The sequence below is a fragment of the Procambarus clarkii genome, chromosome 28 (genome assembly GCF_040958095.1).
Source record: "Procambarus clarkii isolate CNS0578487 chromosome 28, FALCON_Pclarkii_2.0, whole genome shotgun sequence".
Lineage (NCBI taxonomy): Eukaryota > Metazoa > Arthropoda > Malacostraca > Decapoda > Cambaridae > Procambarus > Procambarus clarkii.
The window spans coordinates 14,212,789-14,237,453 of NC_091177.1; the positions used below are offsets into that span (position 1 = coordinate 14,212,789).

The 24,665-nt window shown below is 44.8% G+C and overlaps 1 protein-coding gene across 2 annotated transcripts in view; it reads left to right on the forward strand.

Moving 5' to 3' along the window:
- Positions 1–24,665, forward strand: part of LOC123754901 (trehalase) — a 306,276-nt gene that overhangs the window by 28,043 nt on the left and 253,568 nt on the right. Inside the window, exon 1 of one of the 2 annotated variants that reach the window (XM_069332918.1) lies at positions 1,832–1,929. The exons of the other annotated variant lie outside the window; for it this stretch is intronic. Coding sequence (XP_069189019.1) covers positions 1,885–1,929 — 45 coding nt within the window. The 5' untranslated portion in view covers positions 1,832–1,884. Of the gene's footprint in view, positions 1–1,831; positions 1,930–24,665 lie in introns of those variants that run through there. 2 annotated transcript variants of the gene reach the window in all.

Sequence of the window (24,665 nt, forward strand, 5' to 3'; positions counted from 1 at the left end):
CTCCTGTGTGTGTTCTCTCCTGTGTGTTCTCTCCTGTGTGTGTTCTCTCCTGTGTGTGTTCTCTCCTGTGTGTACTCACCTAGTTGTACTCGCCTAGTTGTGTCTGCAGGATCGAGCATTGACTCTTGGATCCCGCCTTTCGAGCATCGGTTGTTTACAGCAATGACTCCTGTCATTTTGTGTGTGTGTGTGTGTGTTCTCTCATGCGTGTGTGTTCTCTCGTGTCTGTGTGTTCTCTCGTGTCTGTGTGTTCTCTCGTGTCTGTGTGTTCTCTCCTGTGTGTGTGTGTTCTCTCGTGTGTGTGTTCTCTCGTGTGTGTGTTCTCTCGTGTGTGTGTGTTCTCTCCTGTGTGTGTTCTCTCCTGTGTGTGTGTGTGTTCTCTCCTGTGTGTTTGTTCTCTCGTGTGTGTGTGTTCTCTCCTGTGTGTGTTCTCTCCTGTGTGTGTGTTCTCTGCTGTGTGTGTGTTCTCTCCTGTGTGTGTGTTCTCTGCTGTGTGTGTGTTCTCTCCTGTGTGTGTGTTCTCTCCTGTGTGTGTGTTCTCTCCTGTGTGTGTGTTCTCTCCTCTGTGTGTTCTCTCCTGCGTGTGTTCCTGTAGTTACTCCTCCTTGTGTGTGTCCATTCTTGTGTGTACCATTTCTTCATGTTGATATTCTTTTCGGTAAGTATTTTTTTCCGATGGTATTCTTAAGCAAAGGTATTCCTTCCTGTAGGTATTTTCCCCCGTAGGTATTCATTAAAGTTAGCAGTGTATATCCCCAGGAAATGTCTCTCTCTCTCTTGCCATGTTTGATGTAGATTTTGTTGACCAATTTTTCTGTCAAATTTCTTCACGCGACAAATTTTATACTCTAACAATTTTTTTTTATTTTATGTAAATTTGTTCGTGCTGCATTTTTTTCCCCTCCAACATTTATTAATGTAGATTTTTTCCTGTATCTGTTTTTTTTTCTTTCCCTGCAGCCATTTTTCCCCTTTTCTGTCCGGTGGCAATTTTTCGTTTTGCTGCTCGCGGCTTCCGGGGGGTGAAAAACGTGGAGAACGATGGCTTTTGGTCAATATTTGGAGCCGGTCATTTGCGAAGCCTCCAGCCAGGAATGGGAGGGAGGGAAGGGTGAGTGAGGGAGGGGGAGAGAGAAAGAGAGAGAGAGAGAGAGAGAGAGAGAGAGAGAGAGAGAGAGAGAGAGAGAGAGAGAGAGAGAGAGAGAGAGAAGGGAGTCACGGAGGGTGTCTGTGTGTTGAGTCATGTGTGTGTGTGCGTGTCAGCGTGTGTGTTGTGTTTGCGGGGGTTGAGCTCTGGCTCTTTGGTCCCGCCTCTCAACTGTCAGTCAACTGATGTACAGATTCCTGAGCCTACTGGGCTCTATCATATCTACTTTTAAAACTGTGTATGGAGTCAGCCTCCACCACATCACTGCCTAATGCATTCCATTGGTTAATTACTCTGACACTGAAAAAGTTCTTTCTAACGTCCCTGTGGCTCATTTGGGTACTCAGTTTCTACCTGTGTCCCCTTGTTCGCGTACCACCCGTGTTAAACAGTTTATTCTTAACTACCCTGTCAATTCCTCTGAGAATTTTGTAGGTGATGATCATGTCTCCGCTTACTCTTGTCTTCCAGTGTCGCGAGGTGCATTTCACGCAGCCTTTCCTCGTAACTCATGCCTCTTAGTTCTGGGACTAGCCTAGTGGCATACCTCTGACCTTTTCGAGCTTCGTCTTGTGCTTGACAAGGTACGGGCTCCATGCTGGGGCCGCATACTCCACGATTGGGCTTACATATACGGTATACAAGGTTCTGAATGATTCCTTACACAAGTTTCTAAAGGCCGTTCTTACCTTGCCACACAGGTTCCTGAAGGCTGTTCTGATGTTTGCCAGCCTCGCATGCGCCGCAGATGTAATTCTCTTTATGTGGGCTGCAGGAGACAGGTCAGGAGAAAGGCCCTTCACCTATGCCTCCTTCCTCTTTACTACAAAAAAAAAAAGAGACAGGTTTGGTGTGATATCAACTCCTAGATCTTCCTCTCTGTCCATTTCATGAAGTACTTTATCTCCTATTCGGTATCCTGTGTCTGGCCTCCTGTTTCCACCGCCTAGTTTCATTACCTTGCATTTACTCGGGTTGAACTTTAGTAGCCATTTGTCAGCCCAATCATTCAGTTTGTCTAGGTCATCTTGTAACCTTCTACTATCTTCCTCTGTTTTCATCCTCCTCATATTTTTTTCCTCATAATCAGCAAACAGTGAGAGGAACGATTCTATACCCTCTGGGAGATCATACACACATATCAAACAGTATAGGTTCAAGGACTTAACCCTGCGGGACTCCACTGGTGACGCCTCGCCAATCTGAGACCTCGCCCCTCACAGTGACAAGTTGTCTTCTGTTACTTAGGTACTCCCTTGTCCAATGGAGTATCTTCCCTTTCACTCCTGCCTGCACCTCCAGCTTTTTCGTTAGCCTCTAGTGTGGTACTGTCAAAGCTTTCTGGCAATCCAAAAATATGCAGTCTGCCCATCCCTCTCTTTCTTGCCTGATTTTTGTTGCTTGGTCGTAAAATTCAATTAAGCCTGTGAGGCAGGACTTGCCATCCCTGAACCCATGTTGATGCTGTGTTATACAGTTCTTTCGCTCCAGATGTTCCACTAGCTTTCTTTGCACAATCTTCTCTATCAGCTTACATGGTATGCAAGTTAGGGACACTGGCCTATAATTCAGTGCCTCCTGTCTATCCCCTTTCTTGTATATCGGGACTACATTAGCTGTCTTCCAAATTTTTGGCAGTTCCCCCTGTTACCAGTGATTTGTTATACACTATGGAGAGTGCTTCTGCACCTTCCTTCAGTGTCCAAGGGGGGATTCCATCTGGGCCTATAGCCTTTGTCACATCCAACTCTAGCAACAGTTTCCTTACTTCCCCACTGGTAATCTCAAGCTCTTCTACTGGAGCCTGGGTAACTATTCCTTCTCTTATCTCTGGAACTTCTCCTTGCTTTAATGTGAAGACCTCCTGGAATTTCGTATTCAGTTGCTTGCACACTTCCTTGTCATTTGAAGTGAATGTGTCTGCCCCTATTTTCAATTTCATTGCCTTTCTTCTTCTTGATAGTAGGTGCAGTTTGCATGAAGGGTTTGTCCTCCCGATGACTGCACCAGTACAGATGTTGGTAGAGGCGTTTATGTTGAAGATGATGAGAGTTTCAAAAGTGCTTGTTGCGTTGTGCTGTAGACAGAGGAGCGGCGACTAAAACAGAGGTGGATGTTAGAGGGAGACTTGCCGCACCGTAGGGCGGTGTGTTGTGTTTATGGCGTCAGCTGATCCTTGGTGTAATTTCATTGCCTGTTCCTTTACTGTTGTTTTTCTCCTGATGTGGCTGTGCAGCAATTTAGGCCGAGTCTTTGCCTTGCTTGCGATGTCATTTTCATATTGCCTTTCTGCCTCTGTGTGTGTGTGTGTGTGTGTGTGTGTGTGTATGTGTGTGTGTGTGTGTGTGTGTGTGTGTGTGTGTGTGTGTGTGTGTGTGTGTGTGTGTGTATTCACCTACTTGTATTCACCTAGTTGTGCTTGCGGGGGATGAGCTCTCTGCTCTTTCGGCCCGCCTCTCGACTGTCAGTCAATCAGCTGTTACTAACTACTAACTAATTGTTTGTTTTACACACACACACACACATCCCAGGAAGCAGCCCGTAACAGCTGTCTATCTCCCAGGTACCTATTTACTGCTAGGTAACAGGTGCATCAGGGTAAAAGAAACTGCCCATTTGTCTCTGCCGGCGTCTGGAATCGAACCCGGGCCACAGGATTACGAGTCCCGCGCGCTGTCTACTCAGCTATCCGACCCCTTGAGAGAGAGATGTGTGTGCGTGTGTACATCCGTATGGATGACCTTTCAGTCCGGTTGCTGGCGTTTCCTCTCCAACATTACCAACAAAATGAAACTTTATATTTTTTTTTTTTGTCTTGAATGCGACTTTTCTCTCCGGAACAATGGTAACTGGAGGGGTTCTGGTAATTACCACCAGTCCTCACTGTTGGACATGTCAACAGCCTGGATCACAGCCCCCTGCTGTGTACTGGTGCTCATGTGACATCCCCCCCCCCCTGCTGTGTACTGGTGCTCATGTGACATCCCCCCCCCCCTGCTGTGTACTGGTGCTCATGTGACATCCCCCCCCCCCTGCTGTGTTCTGGTGCTCATGTGACATCCCCCCCCCCTGCTGTGTACTGGTGCTCATGTGACATCCCCCCCCCCTGCTGTGTACTGGTGCTCATGTGACATCCCCCCCCCTGCTGTGTACTGGTGCTCATGTGACATCCCCCCCCTGCTGTGTACTGGTGCTCATGTGACATCCCCCCCCTGCTGTGTACTGGTGCTCATGTGACATCCCCCCCCTGCTGTGTACTGGTGCTCATGTGACATCCCCCCCCTGCTGTGTACTGGTGCTCATGTGACATCCCCCCCCCCTGCTGTGTACTGGTGCTCATGTGACATCCCCCCCCCCCTGCTGTGTACTGGTGCTCATGTGACATCCCCCCCCCCTGCTGTGTACTGGTGCTCATGTGACATCCCCCCCCTGCTGTGTACTGGTGCTCATGTGACATCCCCCCCCCCTGCTGTGTGCTGGTGCTCATGTGACATCCCCCCCCCCTGCTGTGTACTGGGGCTCATGTGACATCCCCCCCCTTGCTGTGTACTGGTGCTCATGTGACATCCCCCCCCTGCTGTGTGCTGGTGCTCATGTGACATCCCCCCCCCCTGCTGTGTACTAGGGCTAATGTGACATCCCCCCCTGCTGTGTACTGGTGCTCATGTGACATCCCCCCCCCTGCTGTGTACTGGTGCTCATGTGACATCCCCCCCTGCTGTGTACTGGTGCTCATGTGACATCCCCCCCTGCTGTGTACTGGTGCTCATGTGACATCCCCCCCCTGCTGTGTACTGGTGCTCATGTGACATCCCCCCCTGCTGTGTACTGGTGCTCATGTGACATCCCCCCCCCTGCTGTGTACTGGTGCTCATGTGACATCCCCCCTTGCTGTGTACTAGGGCTGATGTGACATCCCCCCCTGCTGTGTACGAGGGCTAATGTGACATCCCCCCCTGCTGTGTACTGGTGCTCATGTGACATCCCCCCCTGCTGTGTACTAGGGCTGATGTGACATCCCCCCCTGCTGTGTACTGGGGCTCATGTGACATCCCCCCCCTGCTGTGTACTGGTGCTCATGTGACATCCCCCCCCCTGCTGTGTACTGGTGCTCATGTGACATCCCCCCCCTGCTGTGTACTGGGGCTCATGTGACATCCCCCCCCCCTGCTGTGTACTGGTGCTCATGTGACATCCCCCCCCTGCTGTGTACTGGTGCTCATGTGACATCCCCCCCTGCTGTGTACTGGTGCTCATGTGACATCCCCCCCCCCTGCTGTGTACTGGTGCTCATGTGACATCCCCCCCCCTGCTGTGTACTGGTGCTCATGTGACATCCCCCCCCCTGCTGTGTACTGGGGCTGATGTGACATTCCCTGCTGTGTACTGGTGCTAATGTGACATCCCCCCCTGCTGTGTACTGGGGCTGATGTGACATTCCCTGCTGTGTACTGGGGCTCATGTGACATCCCCTGCTGTGTACTGGGGCTCATGTGACATCCCCTGTTGTGTACTGGGGCTCATGTGACATCACTTGTTGTGTACTGGGGCTGATGTAATATCACTTGTTGTGTACTGGGGCTGATGTGACATCACTTGTTGTGTACTGGGGCTGATGTGACATCACTTGTTGTGTACTGGGGCTGATGTGACATCACTTGTTGTGTACAGGGGCTGATGTGACATCACTTGTTGTGTACTGGGGCTGATGTGACATCACTTGTTGTGTACTGGGGCATAACAGCATAGTTACCCCGGACACTGTGTGAAACAGCATAGTTACCCCGGACACTGTGAAACAGCATAGTTACCCCCGTACACTGAAACAGCATAGTTACCCCGGACACTGTGTGAAACAGCATAGTTACCCCGGACACTGTGTGAAACAGCATAGTTACCCCGGACACTGTGTGAAACAGCATAGTTACCACCGGACACTGTGTGAAACAGCATAGTTACCTCGGACACTGTGTGAAACAGCATAGTTACCCCGTACACTGAAACAGCATAGTTACCCCGGACACTGTGAAACAGCATAGTTACGCCGTACACTGTGAAACAGCATAGTTACCCCCGGACACTGAGGGAAACAGCATAGTTACCTCGGACACTGTGTGAAACAGCATAGTTACCCGCGGACACTGTGAAACAGCATAGTTACCCCGGACACTGTGTGAAACAGCATAGTTACCCCCGGACACTGTGTGAAACAGCATAGTTACGCCGTACACTGAAACAGCATAGTTACCCCGGACACTGTGTGAAACAGCATAGATACCTCGTACACTGAAACAGCATAGTTACCCCGGACACTGTGTGAAACAGCATAGTTACCCCGTACACTGTGTGAAACAGCATAGATACCCCGTACACTGAAACAGCATAGTTACCCCGTACACTGAAACAGCATAGTTACCCCGGACACTGTGAAACAGCATAGTTACCCCGTACACTGAAACAGCATAGTTACCCCCGGACACTGTGTGAAACAGCATAGTTACGCCGTACACTGAAACAGCCTAGTTACCCAGGACACTGTGTGAAACAGCATAGATACCCCGGACACTGTGTGAAACAGCATAGTTACCCCGTACACTGAAACAGCATAGTTACCCCGGACACTGTGAAACAGCATAGTTACCCCCGGACACTGTGTGAAACAGCATAGTTAACCCCGGACACTGTGTGAAACAGCATAGTTACGCCGGACACTGTGTGAAACAGCATAGTTACCCCGGACACTGTGTGAAACAGCATAGTTACGCCGGACACTGTGTGAAACAGCATAGTTACCCCGGACACTGTGTGAAACAGCATAGTTACCCCGGACACTGTGTGAAACAGCATAGATACCCCGGACACTGTGTGAAACAGCATAGTTACCCCGTACACTGAAACAGCATAGTTACCCCGGACACTGTGTGAAACAGCATAGTTACCTCGGGGCCTCGTAGCCTGGTGGATAGCGCGCAGGACTCGTAATTCTGTGGCGCGGGTTCGATTCCCGCACGAGGCAGAAACAAATGGGCAAAGTTTCTTTCACCCTAAATGCCCCTGTTACCTAGCAGTAAATAGGTACCTGGGAGTTAGTCAGCTGTCACGGGCTGCTTCCTGGGGGTGGAGGCCTGGTCGAGGACCGGGCCGCGGGGACACTAAAGCCCCGAAATCATCTCAAGATAACCTCAAGATTACCCCGTACACTGTGTGAAACAGCATAGTTACGCCGGACACTGTGTGAAACAGCATAGTTACCCCGGACACTGTGTGAAACAGCATAGTTACCCCGGACACTGTGTGAAACAGCATAGTTACCCCAGACACTGTGTGAAACAGCATAGTTACGCCGGACACTGTGTGAAACAGCATAGATACCCCGTACACTGAAACAGCATAGTTACCCCGGACACTGTGTGAAACAGCATAGTTACCCCGGACACTGTGAAACAGCATAGTTACCCCGGACACTGTGTGAAACAGCATAGTTACCCCGGACACTGTGTGAAACAGCGTAGTTACCCCGGACACTGTGTGAAACAGCATAGTTACCCCGGACACTGTGTGAAACAGCATAGTTACCCCGTACACTGTGAAACAGCATAGTTACCCCGTACACTGTGTGAAACAGCATAGTTACCCCGGACACTGTGAAACAGCATAGTTACCCCGTACACTGAAACAGCATAGTTACCCCGAACACTGTGTGAAACAGCATAGTTACCCCGTACACTATGTGAAACAGCATAGTTACGCCGGACACTGTGTGAAACAGCATAGTTACCCCGGACACTGTGTGAAGCAGCATAGTTACCCCGGACACTGTGTGAAGCAGCATAGTTACCCCGGACACTGTGTGAAACAGCATAGTTTCCCCGGACACTGTGTGAAACAGCATAGATACCCCGGACACTGTGTGAAACAGCATAGTACACTGAAACAGCATAGTTACCCCGGACACTGTGTGAAACAGCATAGTTACCCCGGACACTGTGTGAAACATCATAGTTACCCCGGACACTGTGAGAAGCAGCATAGTTACCCCGGACACTGTGAGAAACAGCATAGATACCCCGTACACTGAAACAGCATAGTTACCCCGGACACTGTGTGAAACAGCATAGATACCCCGGACACTGTGTGAAACAGCATAGATACCCCGGACACTGTGTGAAGCAGCATAGTTACCCCGGACACTGTGAGAAACAGCATAGATACCCCGTACACTGAAACAGCATAGTTACCCCGTACACTGTGAGAAACAGCATAGTTACCCCGGACACTGTGAGAAACAGCATAGTTACCCCGTACACTGTGTGAAACAGCATAGTTACCCGTACACTGTGAGAAACAGCATAGTTACCCCGTACACTGTGTGAAACAGCATAGTTACCCCGTACACTGTGAGAAACAGCATAGTTACCCCGGACACTGTGAGAAACAGCATAGTTACCCCGGACACTGAGGAAGAGCATGGATTGAAAAACCTTCATTGAAAACCGGGCAAGAGCGCAGATTATTACTATTTTTGTATTATAGTTTTTCTACCACAGACTTGTTGCCTCACATCTACAAGGTTCAGCAGCACGTATATACAATTTATTCTGTCCTTCATGTTAGGGTTAGAGTTCTGTTAAACGTGTAGTTCAGTGATTTATTGAACAATCATCCACAAAGTAATTGTAATGCTTTTCTAATGTTAATCTAAGAGCGTGGGTGGAAAACCGGGCAAATTATGAACAGTGGGCATTTTATTACATTCACGAGATCAATGAATAATACACTAAGTGCATAATACACTAAGTGCATAATACACTAAGTGCATAATACACTAAGCATTTTGTTTTAAGTTTGTTTTTTAAAATATTTAGCAGTGTAGGTCTCCCTAAGCCAAGGCTCTGGGTCTCCTTAAGCCAGAGTATCGCCTTATCTCTGGCTCTAGGTCTCTCTAAGCCAGAGTATCACCTTATCTCTGGCTCCAGGTCTCCCTAAGCTAGAGTGTCTCGCTATATCTGTCCGTAAGACAGTATTCATTTGAACATGCAGTATTCCTGCAGCTTAACATTTGACAAACGTCAAATGTTCAGTGGTTTGGTTTAACAAGACGCGTACAGACCTTGGGAACACATGTGAGGCACCCAGGAGCCCGGTGCTTGTTCGTCCGAGGAAGCGTCAATATTGCAACGATTTGTTCGTTACTGAAACGCCAACATCTTGACGCAATGGTAAATTAAGTCAAAACTGCAGTGCACTAACCGTGAGGACAGATTGGCTACGTCGTTCACACAATATGATCATACTCCCTACCAAAGTAAACATTAGTCTACATTTGAGCTCATTGTTAACGTGAATTGAAGTTAATGATGCGCTTAACCAGTAAAAACTTTCCAACAAGTGGATAATTAGCGTCCCCCGGCGCGTGGTGAAGAGGCACGTGGCCAGGTGGCATTAGCTGGGTAATGTCACAGCGGCAGAGAGAGAGAGAGAGAGAAGCGTTTGGGCTTGAAAACCGAGAAATTCCCGTTTGAGAAATAACCTTTTAATCCACCCTCACTTGGATGCTATTGCGGGGCCGAGCATTAGCTCCCTGTCTCCGCCTTCTTAGCCTGTGATCGCTCAATGCAATGACTGTCATTCATCATCTTAATCCTTGTTGTATACTTGTATGTTGAATACAGTGTTGCACATTGTACACGCTGGCGATGTTGTCGGTGAAGAGGCGTGTCCTGCCGCCCTGCTCACCTCCGTGTCCTGGCACATGGCGTAATCTTACGTGTCTGGTGTCTGCGTTGGTAAGACGGTGTTTGTGTACACCACAAGTTTGCTCCCTCACCCATGCCATGACGCACGCTACACACACACACACACACACACACATACAGACACACACACACACACACTGGTGCTGTGGTGCGGGTTAGATTCCGACTAGACTAGTCCCAGAACTAAGAGGTATGAGTTACGAGGAAAGGCTGCATGAAGTGCACCTCACGACACTGGAAGACAAAAGAGTAAGGGGAGACATGATCACTTCCTACAAAATTCTCAGAGGAATTGACAGATAAGGATAAACTTTTTAACGCCTGTGGTACGCGAACAAGGGGACACAGGTGGAGACTGAGTACCCGAATGAGCCACAGGGACGTTAGAAAGAACTTTGTCAGTGTCAGAGTAGTTAATGAACAACTGTTAGTGTAGTGGAAACCGGGCCTATGACCGACCGTTTTCATTTTTTCTGCGGTCGGCCATTGGCCTGGAGGTATTTTCACATTTTTTTTTCCTGGCAGGCGGGCAATGGCGTAGAGATGTTTTAATTTTTCGTAACATTTATCATCCTCTACCTTCGATCATATATAATTTTCCAGAAAAGGAGGACTAAAAGGCTCCCGTCCTAGTCCCTGAAAATTTCGTTCAAGGGGATTTAAAGGTCGCCTTCCGTCCGGGTCCATTTTCGTTACCTCGGCGAGTGATTGCTAGCCTTCTAGGCCCTGAAAATTTCACTTAAGGGGATTAAAAGCTCGCCTTCCATCTGGGGTGTTTTGCGTTATTTTTTTTTAGATATATACAAGAGTTGTATATATTCTTGTACAGCCACTAGTACGCGTAGCGTTTCGGGCAGGTCCCTGGAATACGATCCCCGCCGCGAAGAATCGTTGTTACAACCAAGTACTCATTTTACTGTTGAGTTAAACAGAGGCTAAGTTAAGGATTTGCGCCCAGTAAATCTTCCCCGGCCAGGATACGAACCCATGACAAAGCGCTCGCGGAACGCCAGATGAGTGTCTTACCACTACACCACTAAGACTTATCCAACACCATCTAAACTTATCCAATTTATATCCAGTGTTACCTCGGCGACCTCCTCAGGTGCATTCATCTTCCCACATTAAGTCAGTTTTCCTTAATGACGAATTTCCATACTGTTTCCCATTTTCAATGATAATTTTCTAGCTAAGATTGCATATTGAACATAAGAAATTAAATTGCAGAAAGGCTTTTTGCAGCATCTCCTATTTACTTCCAATCTATGTTAACCAAAACATCAACTGCCGCTATTAGATGAACTGCAGTAGGTCTATTCCCTATTATTATCTATTCCCTATCGAGTTTAACAGTTACCAGGGAGGATGTTCTTAAACAAATAGTAAAACTCAAACCAAACAAATCCCCAGGGCCGGATGAAGTGTTTGCCAGGGTGCTTAAAGAATGCAAAGAGGAGCTTTGTGACCCACTGTCAACCATATTTAATAAATCAATAGAGTCAGGCAGAGTGCCAGAGTTTTGGAAAGTTGCTAATGTGATACCAGTTTTTAAGAAAGGAGATAGATCACTTGCGTCTAACTATCGACCAATTAGCCTAACGTCTATTGTGGGAAAGTTACTCGAATCTATAATAGCAAATAAAATTTGTCTTCATCTTGAAAAACATAAATTAATAATTGAGTCGCAACATGGTTTTATAAATGGCCCTTCATGTTTAACAAATTTGTTATCTTTTTATTCTAGCATAGTTGAGGCAGTTGATAGTGGTAAGGATTGTGATGTTGTGTACCTTGACTTTAGCAAAGCTTTTGATACAGTGCCACATGAAAGACTGATTAAAAAGATAGAGGCTCATGGTATTGGGGGTGCTATATTAATCTGGATTAGGGCATGGCTATACCAAAGGAAACAGAGAGTTAGTATAAATGGAGTCAAGTCAGAGTGGGAAAATGTTGTAAGTGGAGTGCCTCAAGGCTCTGTCCTGGGACCTCTGTTGTTTATAATATATATAAATGATTTAGATTCAGGTTTGAGTAGCAACATTTGCAAATTTGCCGATGATACGAAAATCGGTAGGGAAATTAATTCGGAGGAGGACTCACTATCACTTCAAGTTGATCTAGATAGGGTTTTGAAATGGTCAAAGGATTGGCAGATGCAGTTTAATGCTGATAAATGTAAAGTTCTGAGGTTAGGTAATGATGATAGAGTTACAAGATACGAGCTAGATGGTGTTGAGATTGCGAAGTCGGATTGCGAAAGGGATCTGGGAGTTATGATTAGTAAGAATTTAAAACAAAAGGATCAATGCATAAATGTTCGTAATAAGGCAAATCGGACACTTGGATTTATTAATCGCAGCGTTAGTAACAAGACACCTGGTGTGGTTCTCAAGCTATATCTTGCTCTTGCTATATCTTGGGGCAAGTTAGGCCCCATTTAGATTTTGCAGTTCAGTTTTGGTCGCCATATTATAGAATGGATATAAATTCACTTGAACGTGTCCAGCGTAGGATGACTAAGTTAATTCCCCAAATTAGAAATCTTTCATATGAAGAAAGATTAACAAAGCTTAAGTTGCATTCACTGGAAAGGCGAAGAGTTAGGGGTGACATGATAGAAGTTTAATAGTGGGTGAATGGACATAACAAAGGGGATATTAATAGGGTATTAAAAGTATCTACACAAGACAGAACACGAAACAATGGGTATAAATTGGATAAGTTTAGATTTAGGAAAGACTCGGGTAAATACTGGTTCAGTAACAGGGTTGTTGATTTGTGGAACCAATTGCCGCGTAACATTGTGGAGGTGGGGTCCCTCGATTGTTTCAAGCGCGGGTTGGACATGTTTATGAGTGGGATTGGGTGGTTATAAATAGGAGCTGCCTCGTATGGGCCAATAGGCCTTCTGCAGTTGCCTTTGTTCTTATGTTCTTATGTTCTTATTAATATCATCCCCTGTCATCTCCATTTATACACATCAATAATGTCACACCATCAATATTCAGAAGGACTTATTTGTCATCTTTACTTATCTGGAAGTTTTATATGTATAGTGTCCGGCCAAGGATCGTTTATTGAGCATAGGAAAGGATGAAATCCAATATCTCCCATTCGTACGAAACAAGGGGAGGAACACAGAGCAGGAACTAACATGTATCTCACTTGCATCAGCGTTCACCCATGTTACCGAACCAGTATTTACCCAGGTCTTTCCCTAAATCTAAACTTATCCAATTTATATCCATTGTTTCATGTTCCGTCTCGTGTTAATACTTTTAATAGTCTATTAATATCCCCTTTGTTATGTCCATTCATCCACTTGCACACCTCTGTCATGGCACCCCTTAATTCTTCACCTCTCTAGTGAGTGTAATTTAAGCTGTGTCAATCTTTCTTCATATGACATGTTTCTAATTTAGGGGATTAACTTTGTCATCCTAAATAGGAACACTACTGAAGCCCCTGTTGGACCCGATACCTGATATTATTTTCCTAGGTGACTTCAACTTGCCTAGTCTCAGGTGGAAAATAGCAAACAATAATATTATACCAGGAAATCTATCAGGACCTAACCAACCACAGATTAGAGAACTACTTAGATTCTGTGACAAATTTTCACTCAATCAGCAGATATCGGAGCCAACGAGAAATGAAAATATTCTAGATCTGGTCTTTACGAACAATGAAGACATTATCAGAGACATTACGATATCAGATACCACATACTCAGATCACAAACTCATTGAAGTGCAAACGACCATCAATACTCAGAATAGACCTAAAACGTTGATAAAGCGAGAGGGGCTATTCAGTAAATTCAATTTTAATAATAAAAGGATAGACTGGGAGATAATAAACAGGGAACTTACAAACATTCCATGGGGAACTGTTCTAAATAATACAAGTCCTACAGAAGGAATAGAAAAACTTACTTCAGAAGCGTATCAAGTCTGTCTGAAACATGTTCCTTTGAGGAAAGCCAGAAAGAGATCTAACGTAGAAAGAGAACGCAGACGACACTATAAACGCAGGAAAAAAATAACGGAACTGCTTATGCAGACACGAATTTCCCGTCAAAGAAGGAATAATTTAAATAGGGAGATTGAAGAAATCGAGCGGAAATTGAAACACTCATATGAAACTGAAGAAAGGCAGTTAGAACAGAAAGCAATTCAGGAAATAAAGAAAAATCCAAAATATTTCTTCTCATATGCGAAATCAAAAGCAAAAACCACTGCCAGTATTGGACCTATTCGTACAAGTGAAGGTTCATACACGGAGGATGACAAAGAAATTAGTGAAATCCTAAAAAAGCAGTATGAGGACATGTTTAGCACTAAAATAAACAACATGAAGGTGGAAGATCCAGACATTTTCTTTATGCGGGATATTCAAACCCCGGTAAATATAACTGATATAAACACGAGCGCACTAAATTTTGAAAAAGAAATTGAAAACATGCCCATGCACTCGGCCCCAGGTCCAGACTCATGGAATGCAATATTTATAAAGAAATGCAAAGTGCCGGTAGCACAGGCACTCAGTATAGTGTGGAGGAAGAGCTTGGACACGGGGGAGATACCAGATGCACTTAAAGTAGCAGACATAGCCCCTCTACACAAGGGAGGGAGCAAAGCATTGGCAAAAAATTATAGACCAGTTGCACTAACATCGCACATCATAAAAGTATTTGAGAGAGTGATTAGGAGTCAGGTCACCAATTTCATGGAGACCAATGACCTTCATAACCCAGGCCAACATGGATTTCGAGCGGGAAGATCGTGCCTCTCACAGCTACTTGAGCACTACGACAAAGTCACTGAGGCATTAGAAGAGAAACAGAATGCTGATGTGATATACACGGACTTCGCAAAGGCCTTCGATAAATGTGACCATGGCGTGATAGCACACAAAATGAAGTCAATGGGAATAACCGGTAAAGTAGGACGCTGGATACTCAGTTTTCTGTCAAACAGGACTCAGCGAGTAACTGTCAACCATATAAAATCTAGTCCAAGTGCAGTGAAAAGCTCTGTACCTCAGGGTACAGTCCTTGCACCACTGCTTTTCCTTATTCTCATATCAGATATAGACAAAAATACAAGTCACAGCTTCGTATCATCCTTTGCAGATGACACAAAAATCAGTATGAAAATTACCTCGGCTGAGGACATTGAAAAACTTCAAGCTGATATTAATAAAGTTTTCGACTGGGCATCAGAAAATAACATGATGTTTAACAGTGATAAATTCCAGGTACTCAGGTACGGTAAAAATGAGGACCTTAAACATAATACAGGGAACAAAACACAATCAAATGTACCCATAGTAGGAAAACAGCATGTAAAGGATTTGGGAATAATAATGTCGGACGACCTAACGTTTAAGGAGCATAACCAAGCAAATATTGCGACAGCCAGAAAAATGATAGGATGGATTACGAGAACTTTCAAATCCAGGGATCCCATCACAATGGTTGTACTCTTCAAGGCACTTGTGTTGTCCCGTCTTGAGTACTGCTCAGTACTCACTTCCCCCTTCAAAGCAGGAGAGATTGCTGAAATAGAGGGAATACAGAGAACATATACGGCACGCATAGACGCAATAAAGCACCTAAATTATTGGGATCGTCTCAAAGCCCTCCAAATGTACTCACTAGAAAGAAGACGAGAGAGATATCAAATAATATACACCTGGAAGATACTGGAGGGCCAAGTACCAAATCTACACAGTAAAATAACAATGTACTGGAGTGAACGACATGGAAGAAAATGTAGAATAGAACCAATGAAGAGCAGAGGTGCCATAGGCACAATCAGAGAACACTGTATAAACATCAGAGGTCCGCGGTTGTTCAACGTCCTCCCAGCAAGCATAAGAAATATTGCCGGAACAACCGTGGACATTTTCAAGAGGAAACTAGATTTATTCCTCCAAGGAGTGCCGGACCAACCGGGCTGTGGTGGGTATGTGGGCCTGCGGGCCGCTCCAAGCAACAGCCTGGTGGACCAAACTCTCACAAGTCGAGCCTGGCCTCGGGCCGGGCTTGGGGAGTAGAAGAACTCCCAGAACCCCATCAACCAGGTATCAACCAGGAGTCTCTAAGTGCATGTGAATTTATGTTATATAATTTTCAAAACAAAAGCTATAACATAACACAGACATTTTCATTTATTCCTCCCCTCACTACCAATCCCGTGTACACCTGAGAAACATGCCCCCACACACCCCACTGGAACATATACCCATCTATGCCCAATCAAAATACTCATTCAGTATATATATATATATATATATATATATATATATATATATATATATATATATATATATATATATATATATTATATATATATATACATATTAGTATATTTTGGTAGCAGTCTTTCCTGTAGACATATATTATTAAATATGACCGAAAAAGTTTACCGCTGTTTACCAACGTACCTGTGGACGAGACAATCGGGATGATAGCCGACAGAGTGTATCGTGATCCAGCCTGTACTCCTCTTGACATACCAGAAAATATTCTGAGGAAACTACTCCAAGCTTGTACTAAAGAGGCACCCTTCTTGAGCCCGGATGGGCACATGCATAAGCAAGTAGATGGGGTCGCCATGGGTTCTCCCCTAGGTGTCCTGTTTGCAAACTTCTACATGGGTACCATCGAGCAAAAAGTCTTAGTCGACATGAACTTGAAACCGGCCATATACTGCAGGTATGTTGACGACATTTTTACACAGGTACCTGATGTCAGACATCTGCAGGAGCTGAAGGAGGCATTTGAGCAGAGTTCCGTGCTGCGTTTCACTTACGAGATGGAAAAGGATGGGAAGCTGCCCTTTCTAGATGTAACAGTCATGGAAAAGAGCGGAGGTTTCCACACTGCAGTCTACACTAAGGAAACGAACATAGGAATGTGCCTAAATGCCAACAGCGACTGCCCAGACAGGTACAAGAGGAGTGTTGTTAACGCATATGTCGACCGTGCTCTCAGCCACAGCTCAGAATGGAAGCAAGTCGACGAAGAACTCTGTAGGGTAAGGCAGGTCCTAGTCAACAACGGCTTCTCCAATGGTTTCGTCGAAGACATCATAAGAAGGAAAGTGAAACGCCATGCAACCTCTGAAGAGACAACTAACACAACACCTATACCCCCTATGAGACTATTTTACAGGAACTTCTTTTCCACAGCTCATAAAACGGAGGAAAGGGTCCTGAAAGATATTGTTAATAGAAACGTTATCCCTACAGACAAAAATCAGAGGATACAACTGACGATTTACTATAAAACCAGAAAAACGGCCAGCCTACTCATGAGAAATTCTCCAGACACAAAACAGAACGCTTTAAAAGAGACTAACGTCGTCTATGCCTTCAAATGCCCTCTTGGGGACTGTAAGCTCCAAAAAACCCAGTATATAGGCAAGACAACAACATCTCTTTCTAGGCGTTTAACGATGCATAAGCAACAGGGCTCCATTAAGGAACATATAATCTCTTCCCACAACCAAACCATCGCCAGAGAAATCCTAGTAAACAACACAGAAATCATCGATAGATACAGCGATAGCAGGCGACTTGACGTTTGCGAGGCACTACACATCAAGAAGTCAACACCAGCAATCAACAGCCAATTAATGCACAACTATATTCTACCCACCTCAAGACTCCGCTCCAATATAGAAGCATCAAGAAATATGGACCAATAGGCTTTCTACAAACACTTCTATTCAATACCTATTGTTTCGTGTTCTGTCTTGTGTTGATGAAATTAATACCCTATTAATGCCACCTCTTGTTCTGTCTTGTGTTGATGAAATGAATACCCTATTAATGCCACTTCACCCCATCCACCTCACTAAAATGTAGATATAAAATCGGAGATGCGTAAGTTCTATTCGACCCACTTGGTCCGGGAGACATCTCCCGTCACGCAGGGTGCAGTCGCGCCTCCACAGATCTCCAGTATCATCTATTGATACTGGTAATGGCTCAAAAGGGCCACCACTTACGAGCTATTCATGCCCGTGCCACCTTTTGGGTGGCTTCATCTTCATCTTAACACATTCACAAAGGAGACATCTCCCGTCACGCAGGGTGCATTCGCACCTCCACAGATCTCCAGTATCAGCTCTTGATACTGGTAATGGCTCAAAAGGGCCACCACTTACGGGCTATTCATGCCCGTGCCACCTTTTGGGTGGCTTAATCTTTATCAATCATCAATCAGTTCTATTCAGTTGTGTATTTGTAAACTAAAGTCTTTGAAAATGTAATAAGTTTTACGAAACGCGCTCGCGCCGCGTCAGACTAGAAATAAAAATGAATTTTGGAGAATTGATTTTTGATTTACCTCCAACAGTGAAAAGAAATGTACGAAAGATTGATAAAATTCGTGTTAGAATTATTAATCTTACTTTTTCGGTCATATTTAATAATAATATATATATATATATATATATATATATATATATATATATATATATATATATATATATATATATATATATATATATATATACTGTGGGTCAATAGGCCCACAGGATGCTGCTCCTATTCATACCCACCCAATCCCAGTCATAAACAAAATTTTATCAGTGTACCTCACTTCACTTCACCTCTCTCCTGCCTATATATGTCCATATCGTTTTACTCGTAACTCACCCTTCTGTAAGATGTATTATTAAATACGAAAGTACTTAAGGAAATTTTTGTTTCAATTCTTCCTCCGTGGTTTGACACTCACGTTTTCCATCACGTGTTAACTTTCGTGATTTACACAAACGCGCGCGCGCGCACACACACACACACACACACACACACACACACACACACACACACAAATGGAATGCATTAGGAAGTGATGTGGTGGAGGCTGACTCCATACACAGTTTCAAGTGTAGATATGATAGAGCCCAATAGGCTCAGGCATCTGTACACTTGTTGATTGACGGTTGAGAGGCGGGACCAAAGAGCCAGAGCTCAACCCCCGCAAACACAATTAGGTGAGTACAATCAGCGGCATATGCCAAGCTGGCCAACATAAGAACGGCATTCAGAAACTTTTGTAAGGAATCATTCAGAATTTTGTATACCACATATGTCAGGCCAATCCTGGAGTATGCAGCCCCAGCATGGAGTCCATATCTAGTCAAGGATAAGACTAAACTGGAAAAGATTCAAAGATTTGCCACCAGACTAGTACCCGAGCTGAGAGGTTTGAGCTACGAGGAGAGACTACGGGAATTAAACCTCACTTCTCTGGAAGAAAGAAGAGTTAGGGGGGGACATGATCACTACATTCAAGATTCTCAAGGGAATTGCTAGGGTAGATAAAGACAGGCTATTTAACACAAGGGGCACACGCACAAGAGGACACAGGTGGAAACTGAATGCCCAAATGAGCCACAGAGATATTAGAAAGAACTTTTTTTAGAGTCAGAGTGGTTGACAAATGGAATGCATTAGGCAGTGATGTGGTGGAGGCTGACTCTATACACAGTTTCAAGTGTAGATATGATAGAGCCCAATAAGCTCAGGAACCTGTGCACCTGTTGATTGACGGTTGAGAGGCGGGACTAAAGAGCCATAGCTCAACCCCCGCAAGCACAATTAGGTGAGTACATATATATATATATATATATATATATATATATATATATATATATATATATATATATATATATATATATATATATATATATATTGTGACGGTAACGCGTTGGTGTTCGGCTGTTTAAGGCTAGGGGTATGGCCTCGTCACATAGTTATAAAAAAAAATAGAAAAAACTGGAACTTCGTCTGTGGTAAGGTAAGGAGAAGACACACAAAACACAAGTAAACTTTAACAATGAAATTTTAATTACGTTAAATAAATCAAAACATGAATAAAATGCACAAACAAGTTCTTATAATAAAATCAATCAAAATAATAAGAATAATTAGATGACACAATGAAAAGTTACGTTAAGGCAAAATAACAAGAAGTGCAATACAAAGTAAAATGGGAGGTGCTGGAATATTGGCTTAAAGCCACCACTTCTCTCAGTACACGCTAACGTCTAGCTGGGAGGAGTGGTGACAACGAGAGCACTGAACATTCTGAAGTCCGAGGTTGGGGCGACCCCAGACATCAAGTAGTATGGGGGGGCGAGTACAGGTGCAGCCAGACCGGCGACCAATCAGCGGAGCCGGTAGCGATCAACATGTAGTTTGGTGGTTTGGGTCCGAACAGGTGGCTGGCTGCATACGTTTTGCTCACCCTGGCAAGCCTTGCTGGTGTTGTCATTGTTGGACATGTCGTCCATAGTCGTTTTATATAACCACAACGACGTAATTGTGGAGGGAAGAGCAGGCTCAATCTCTTGAAGGAGATTATCGTCACAATATATATATATATATATATATATATATATATATATATATATATATATATATATATATATATATATATATATATATGCGAACAAGCCTGAATGGTATATATATAATATATATATATATATATGAATATATATATATATATGAATATATATATATATGAGCAGCTCGCGAAATTGCCATAATATCCACATTTCTGTTTTGGGTTCTGTGGTACGTTAGAACGATTTTTCCTTGACGTTTGGAAACCTTAGGAGGACAGGCTGACACCCAAGCATACGCCCTAACCACCTCTTCGACGACGTGCTAAAAAAATGCAATCTGGGATTCAACTGGGAATCTTCTAGGGGTCCTGAGGCTTCCACTGAAGGCCAATCAGGGCCTCACGTATTCCCCTTCCCCCCCCCCCCCCCCATTCACTCTGGCTGTGGTCCAGCAGTTTTACCTCCAATGTTTCTCTTTAAATGCACAAAGAAATTACATTAACGTGATGCATGACGTTAATGTGGGTGCATGCGGGCATTGCGCCAACACATGCCTCACAGGCAACATACTAGCGGCCATGGGGCTCTTTTTTTTTGGTGCATCCCTCTGCCCTCGGAAAAAAAACAAAAAATAAGGAATCAGACCAATAGCTGTGGGTAATTCACTCCGGCGCCTCGACACTAAGGCAGCTGCTAGAGCAGTTAGCCAGGCAGCAGCCAGCAAGCTGACGCCGAAACAGCTCTGGTTCGGCATTCTATAAAGGTGCGAGGCGGCAGCTTACACAGCTCGTGCATTCATTGCTAACATTGCAGACGAAAAGGCCCTGATCAAGCTGGATTTCAAAAACGTTTTCAGCTTAGTAAGAAAGGATGCACCACTCCATGCTGCTCATCAGGATTTTCCTTCCCTCTACTCATTTGTTCACTCTTGTTACACTAATGACCTAAAGCTACTATTTGGTGAATATCAAATTGACTCAGAGGGAGTCAAACACGGTGACCCATCTTGCTGCTTCTCTTTTCTACTTAGACATTAAAGAAGTCACCGAAAACGTGCTCAGTGAGCTTAACATCTAGTTCTTGGACGATGGTACTATTGTCGGTTCCCCAGACTCACTCTTGGACTCCCTCCTCTTACAAGTGTGGGGTAACCTCTTCCAACAAGCGGTTATCTAATATCTGAAAACGGCACACTTCTAGGAACTCCTCTTGGATCGAAGGCATTTGATAAGGTCCTTGGTAAGAAGATCGTTAACCTGAAGAGGATGGCTGAGAGGATTGAAGACATCCTATTCGCACAGCAACACAAATTGCTGTTCCAGCGTTCCTGTCCTCTTCAGTAGCGTCTGACAACCTGGTGAAATCCTACCTGAGTACCTAGGTCATCAGGCAAGAGTACATGATCCCAGCTTTACGGTCTGATCCACCAAATGGGTCTCTCACAGGACCAGCACCCCAACCACCTTCTGAAACTCACAAGCAGTCTAGCTGGGATCGCCCCATTGTAGACCAAGAAGCTGTAATGTGCCTAGATGCCACAGCAACACCGTGCGACACTGCTTGCCTTAGAGTTGCAGCAGCTCCACATGTAGGTGACTTCCTGTTAGCAACCCCAATGTCAGCAGCCGGCATACAGCTTGCATCATAGGCCCTCCGAATTGCAGTGGCCCTCCTCGTAACTGCCCCAATCTACACTGAATGCAGGTGTATGTTCAGTGTGGATAAGTAGACCAGACCATGCTGGCCTGATCTGCCTATCAAAGCACAGGAGGGGAAGGGGGTGGCACTCAAGAGACTCAAGTGAAGTCAATGACAACTCTGATGACCATGTTGGTTGCCCAGATGAAATTTACAGTGACTCTCTGGAAGAATGGCGAGATGTTGGCGTGGTACTACATGTGCGATTCATCCATGGCTAATACCTGTGCTGACTTCAGTGTTGCACATCTGGGAGGTGCTGCCACCCACAGGCAAGCAGCCAAATCTCATAAATAAAGAGATCTGGATCACCCTTAAAATTTTATCCCCATTGCCTCAGAGACACTTGGTGCCTGGGGTAAAAGTGCCATTAGTGTTTTGATGGAGTTGGGTTCTATGCTATTTTAGTGAAATACTTAGTCACATAAGGCGGGCCTCTGGCGCCCAAAAACCAGTTGCTTCGGGCAGATGGGACTCGTCAGCCTGGGAAGGCAGCTCATCTAGGGGAAGGAAAACCCCGAATTCAAACCTCTACTGTCTTGCGGCTAAACCAACCCGTTCTCGAACTTGCTTATAGTCAAAATTGGCTTATTTAATAAGTGCATATGTCACATACTAATTGATTGTGAATATTTTAGTTTACCTTGAAAAGCTTCATAGAAAACACCGACCTCACTTAACCTTCTTAGTATGTTAAGATAAGCATCTTATTGCTTCTTATTTACAATTATTACTTAACCTATCAACGGTATAGGTTAAGTAATAATTGTAATTAAGAAGCAATAAGATGCTTATCTTAACATACTAAGAAGGTTAGGTGAGGTCGGTGTTTTCTATGAAGCTTTTCAAGGTAAACTAAAATATTCACAATCAATTAGTATGTCACATTTGCACTTATTAAATAAGCCAATATTGACTATAAGCAAGTGCGAGAACGGGTTGGCTAAACCCACTCGTGGGGAAAGGCTTTGGGAGTCAACCCAGAGGAACAATCCAGAGTCGGAGTCCCTAAGGCAGTTTTCAGCTGTTTACAGCTACATTCTGCCAACTCCCGCGACGACACTGGTGCCAAGCGTATCGGCGCCTGCCCTTCCCTTGGATCACACTGGTGGCGTGGAGAGGGTGGATCTGCTGCATGGGCAACAGCTGGTCCTCCATAATTACTGCCCAGGCCTGTGCCCTGGAGAGGACACTCCAGCATCGCCTTGGCGACGGCTCAATGGCCTTCACAGCCACAGCAGTCGTTGCATCCAACTAGACTAGAACAACTAGACATTTAGGGCACAACTCCATAACCCCACGGGATTGACGGATGCCTACTACTCACATAACAGAGTAATGCAGTAATTGCTATATAGTCTCCCTGGCTTAGCATCTTCTCTTGATACTCTACCCACTAGGAGAGTGAGAGCGAGACCGCAACGCGAAAATGCCAATGATAACGTCACAGTTCAAAATGCCATGCCCATTACACCTGACTAATCTTTGTATGTATAGGTTATTGACCCATGCCTCTTACCTTTACACCTGACTCCTCACCTAATTTCATGTACCTGACTTCCCAGATGAATAAATCCGATACATTCTTGCCTGTCTCTTACGGGTTCACTATAGCCCGTGCTACATGGACATTTCGTTCTGAATAGCTAGATCTAAAACAACAACAACGCCTGTCTCCTCACTTATGAATGAACCATGTAGGTTCGAAATATTGTGTAAATATTACACACATAAGTGTAATACATTCTAATTTTGATTATTTTAATCAACCTCGAACAAAGATGACATTTGGAGAAATCCTCTTCCACTTAAACCAAGATGCAAGAACACTAGTCACAGGGAAAGAAGCCCTAAACAAAAAATAATTAACACGGAATATACAACCATTTTCAATGAAATTGTATGTATATATGTATGACAGTGTCAGACCACGAAGGAAGAAATGAAACAGGAAATTCCTTAAGTACTTTCGTATTTAATAATACATCTTCAGAAGGGTGAAGATGTATTACTCACATTTTTCATCTCACACACACACACACACACACACACACACACACACAAATGAGCCACAGAGATATTAGAAAGAACTTTTTTAGTGTCAGAGTGGTTGACAAATGGAATGCATTAGGAAGTAATGTGGTGGAGGCTGACTCCATACACAGTTTCAAGTGTAGATATGATAGAACCCAGTAGGCTCAGGAACCTGTACACCTGTTGATTGACGGTTGAGAGGCGGGACCAAAGAGCCAGAGTTCAACCCCCGCAAGCACAATTAGGTGAGTACACACACACACACACACACACACACACACACACACACACACACTATAAATATAAAATACACACACACATGTATAAAGATAACCTTTCTCTTTTTCCAATTCCCCGCTTATCCTCTCCTCTCCCGGGTTTTATCTCCTGTCATCCTGCCACTTCTCCTGCCTCCCACTTCCCTTATTCTTCTCTCCTGCCCGCCCTTCCTCTTACCTTCCTGAGTTACACAAATGCTCCTCTCTCTCTTTTGTCTTGGGGGGGGGGGGAGGGGGGAGACAAGTTTACCTTCCTAATTTATTCCTTTGGGGGGTCGGGAGTTCCTGGAGACACTCGCCTCCAGAGGTGCTTCCGTGGCAACTGAAGAACGCCGCCGAAAGAATGACCTTGTTTCCCCCGGTGCGCAAGGCTCAGTCT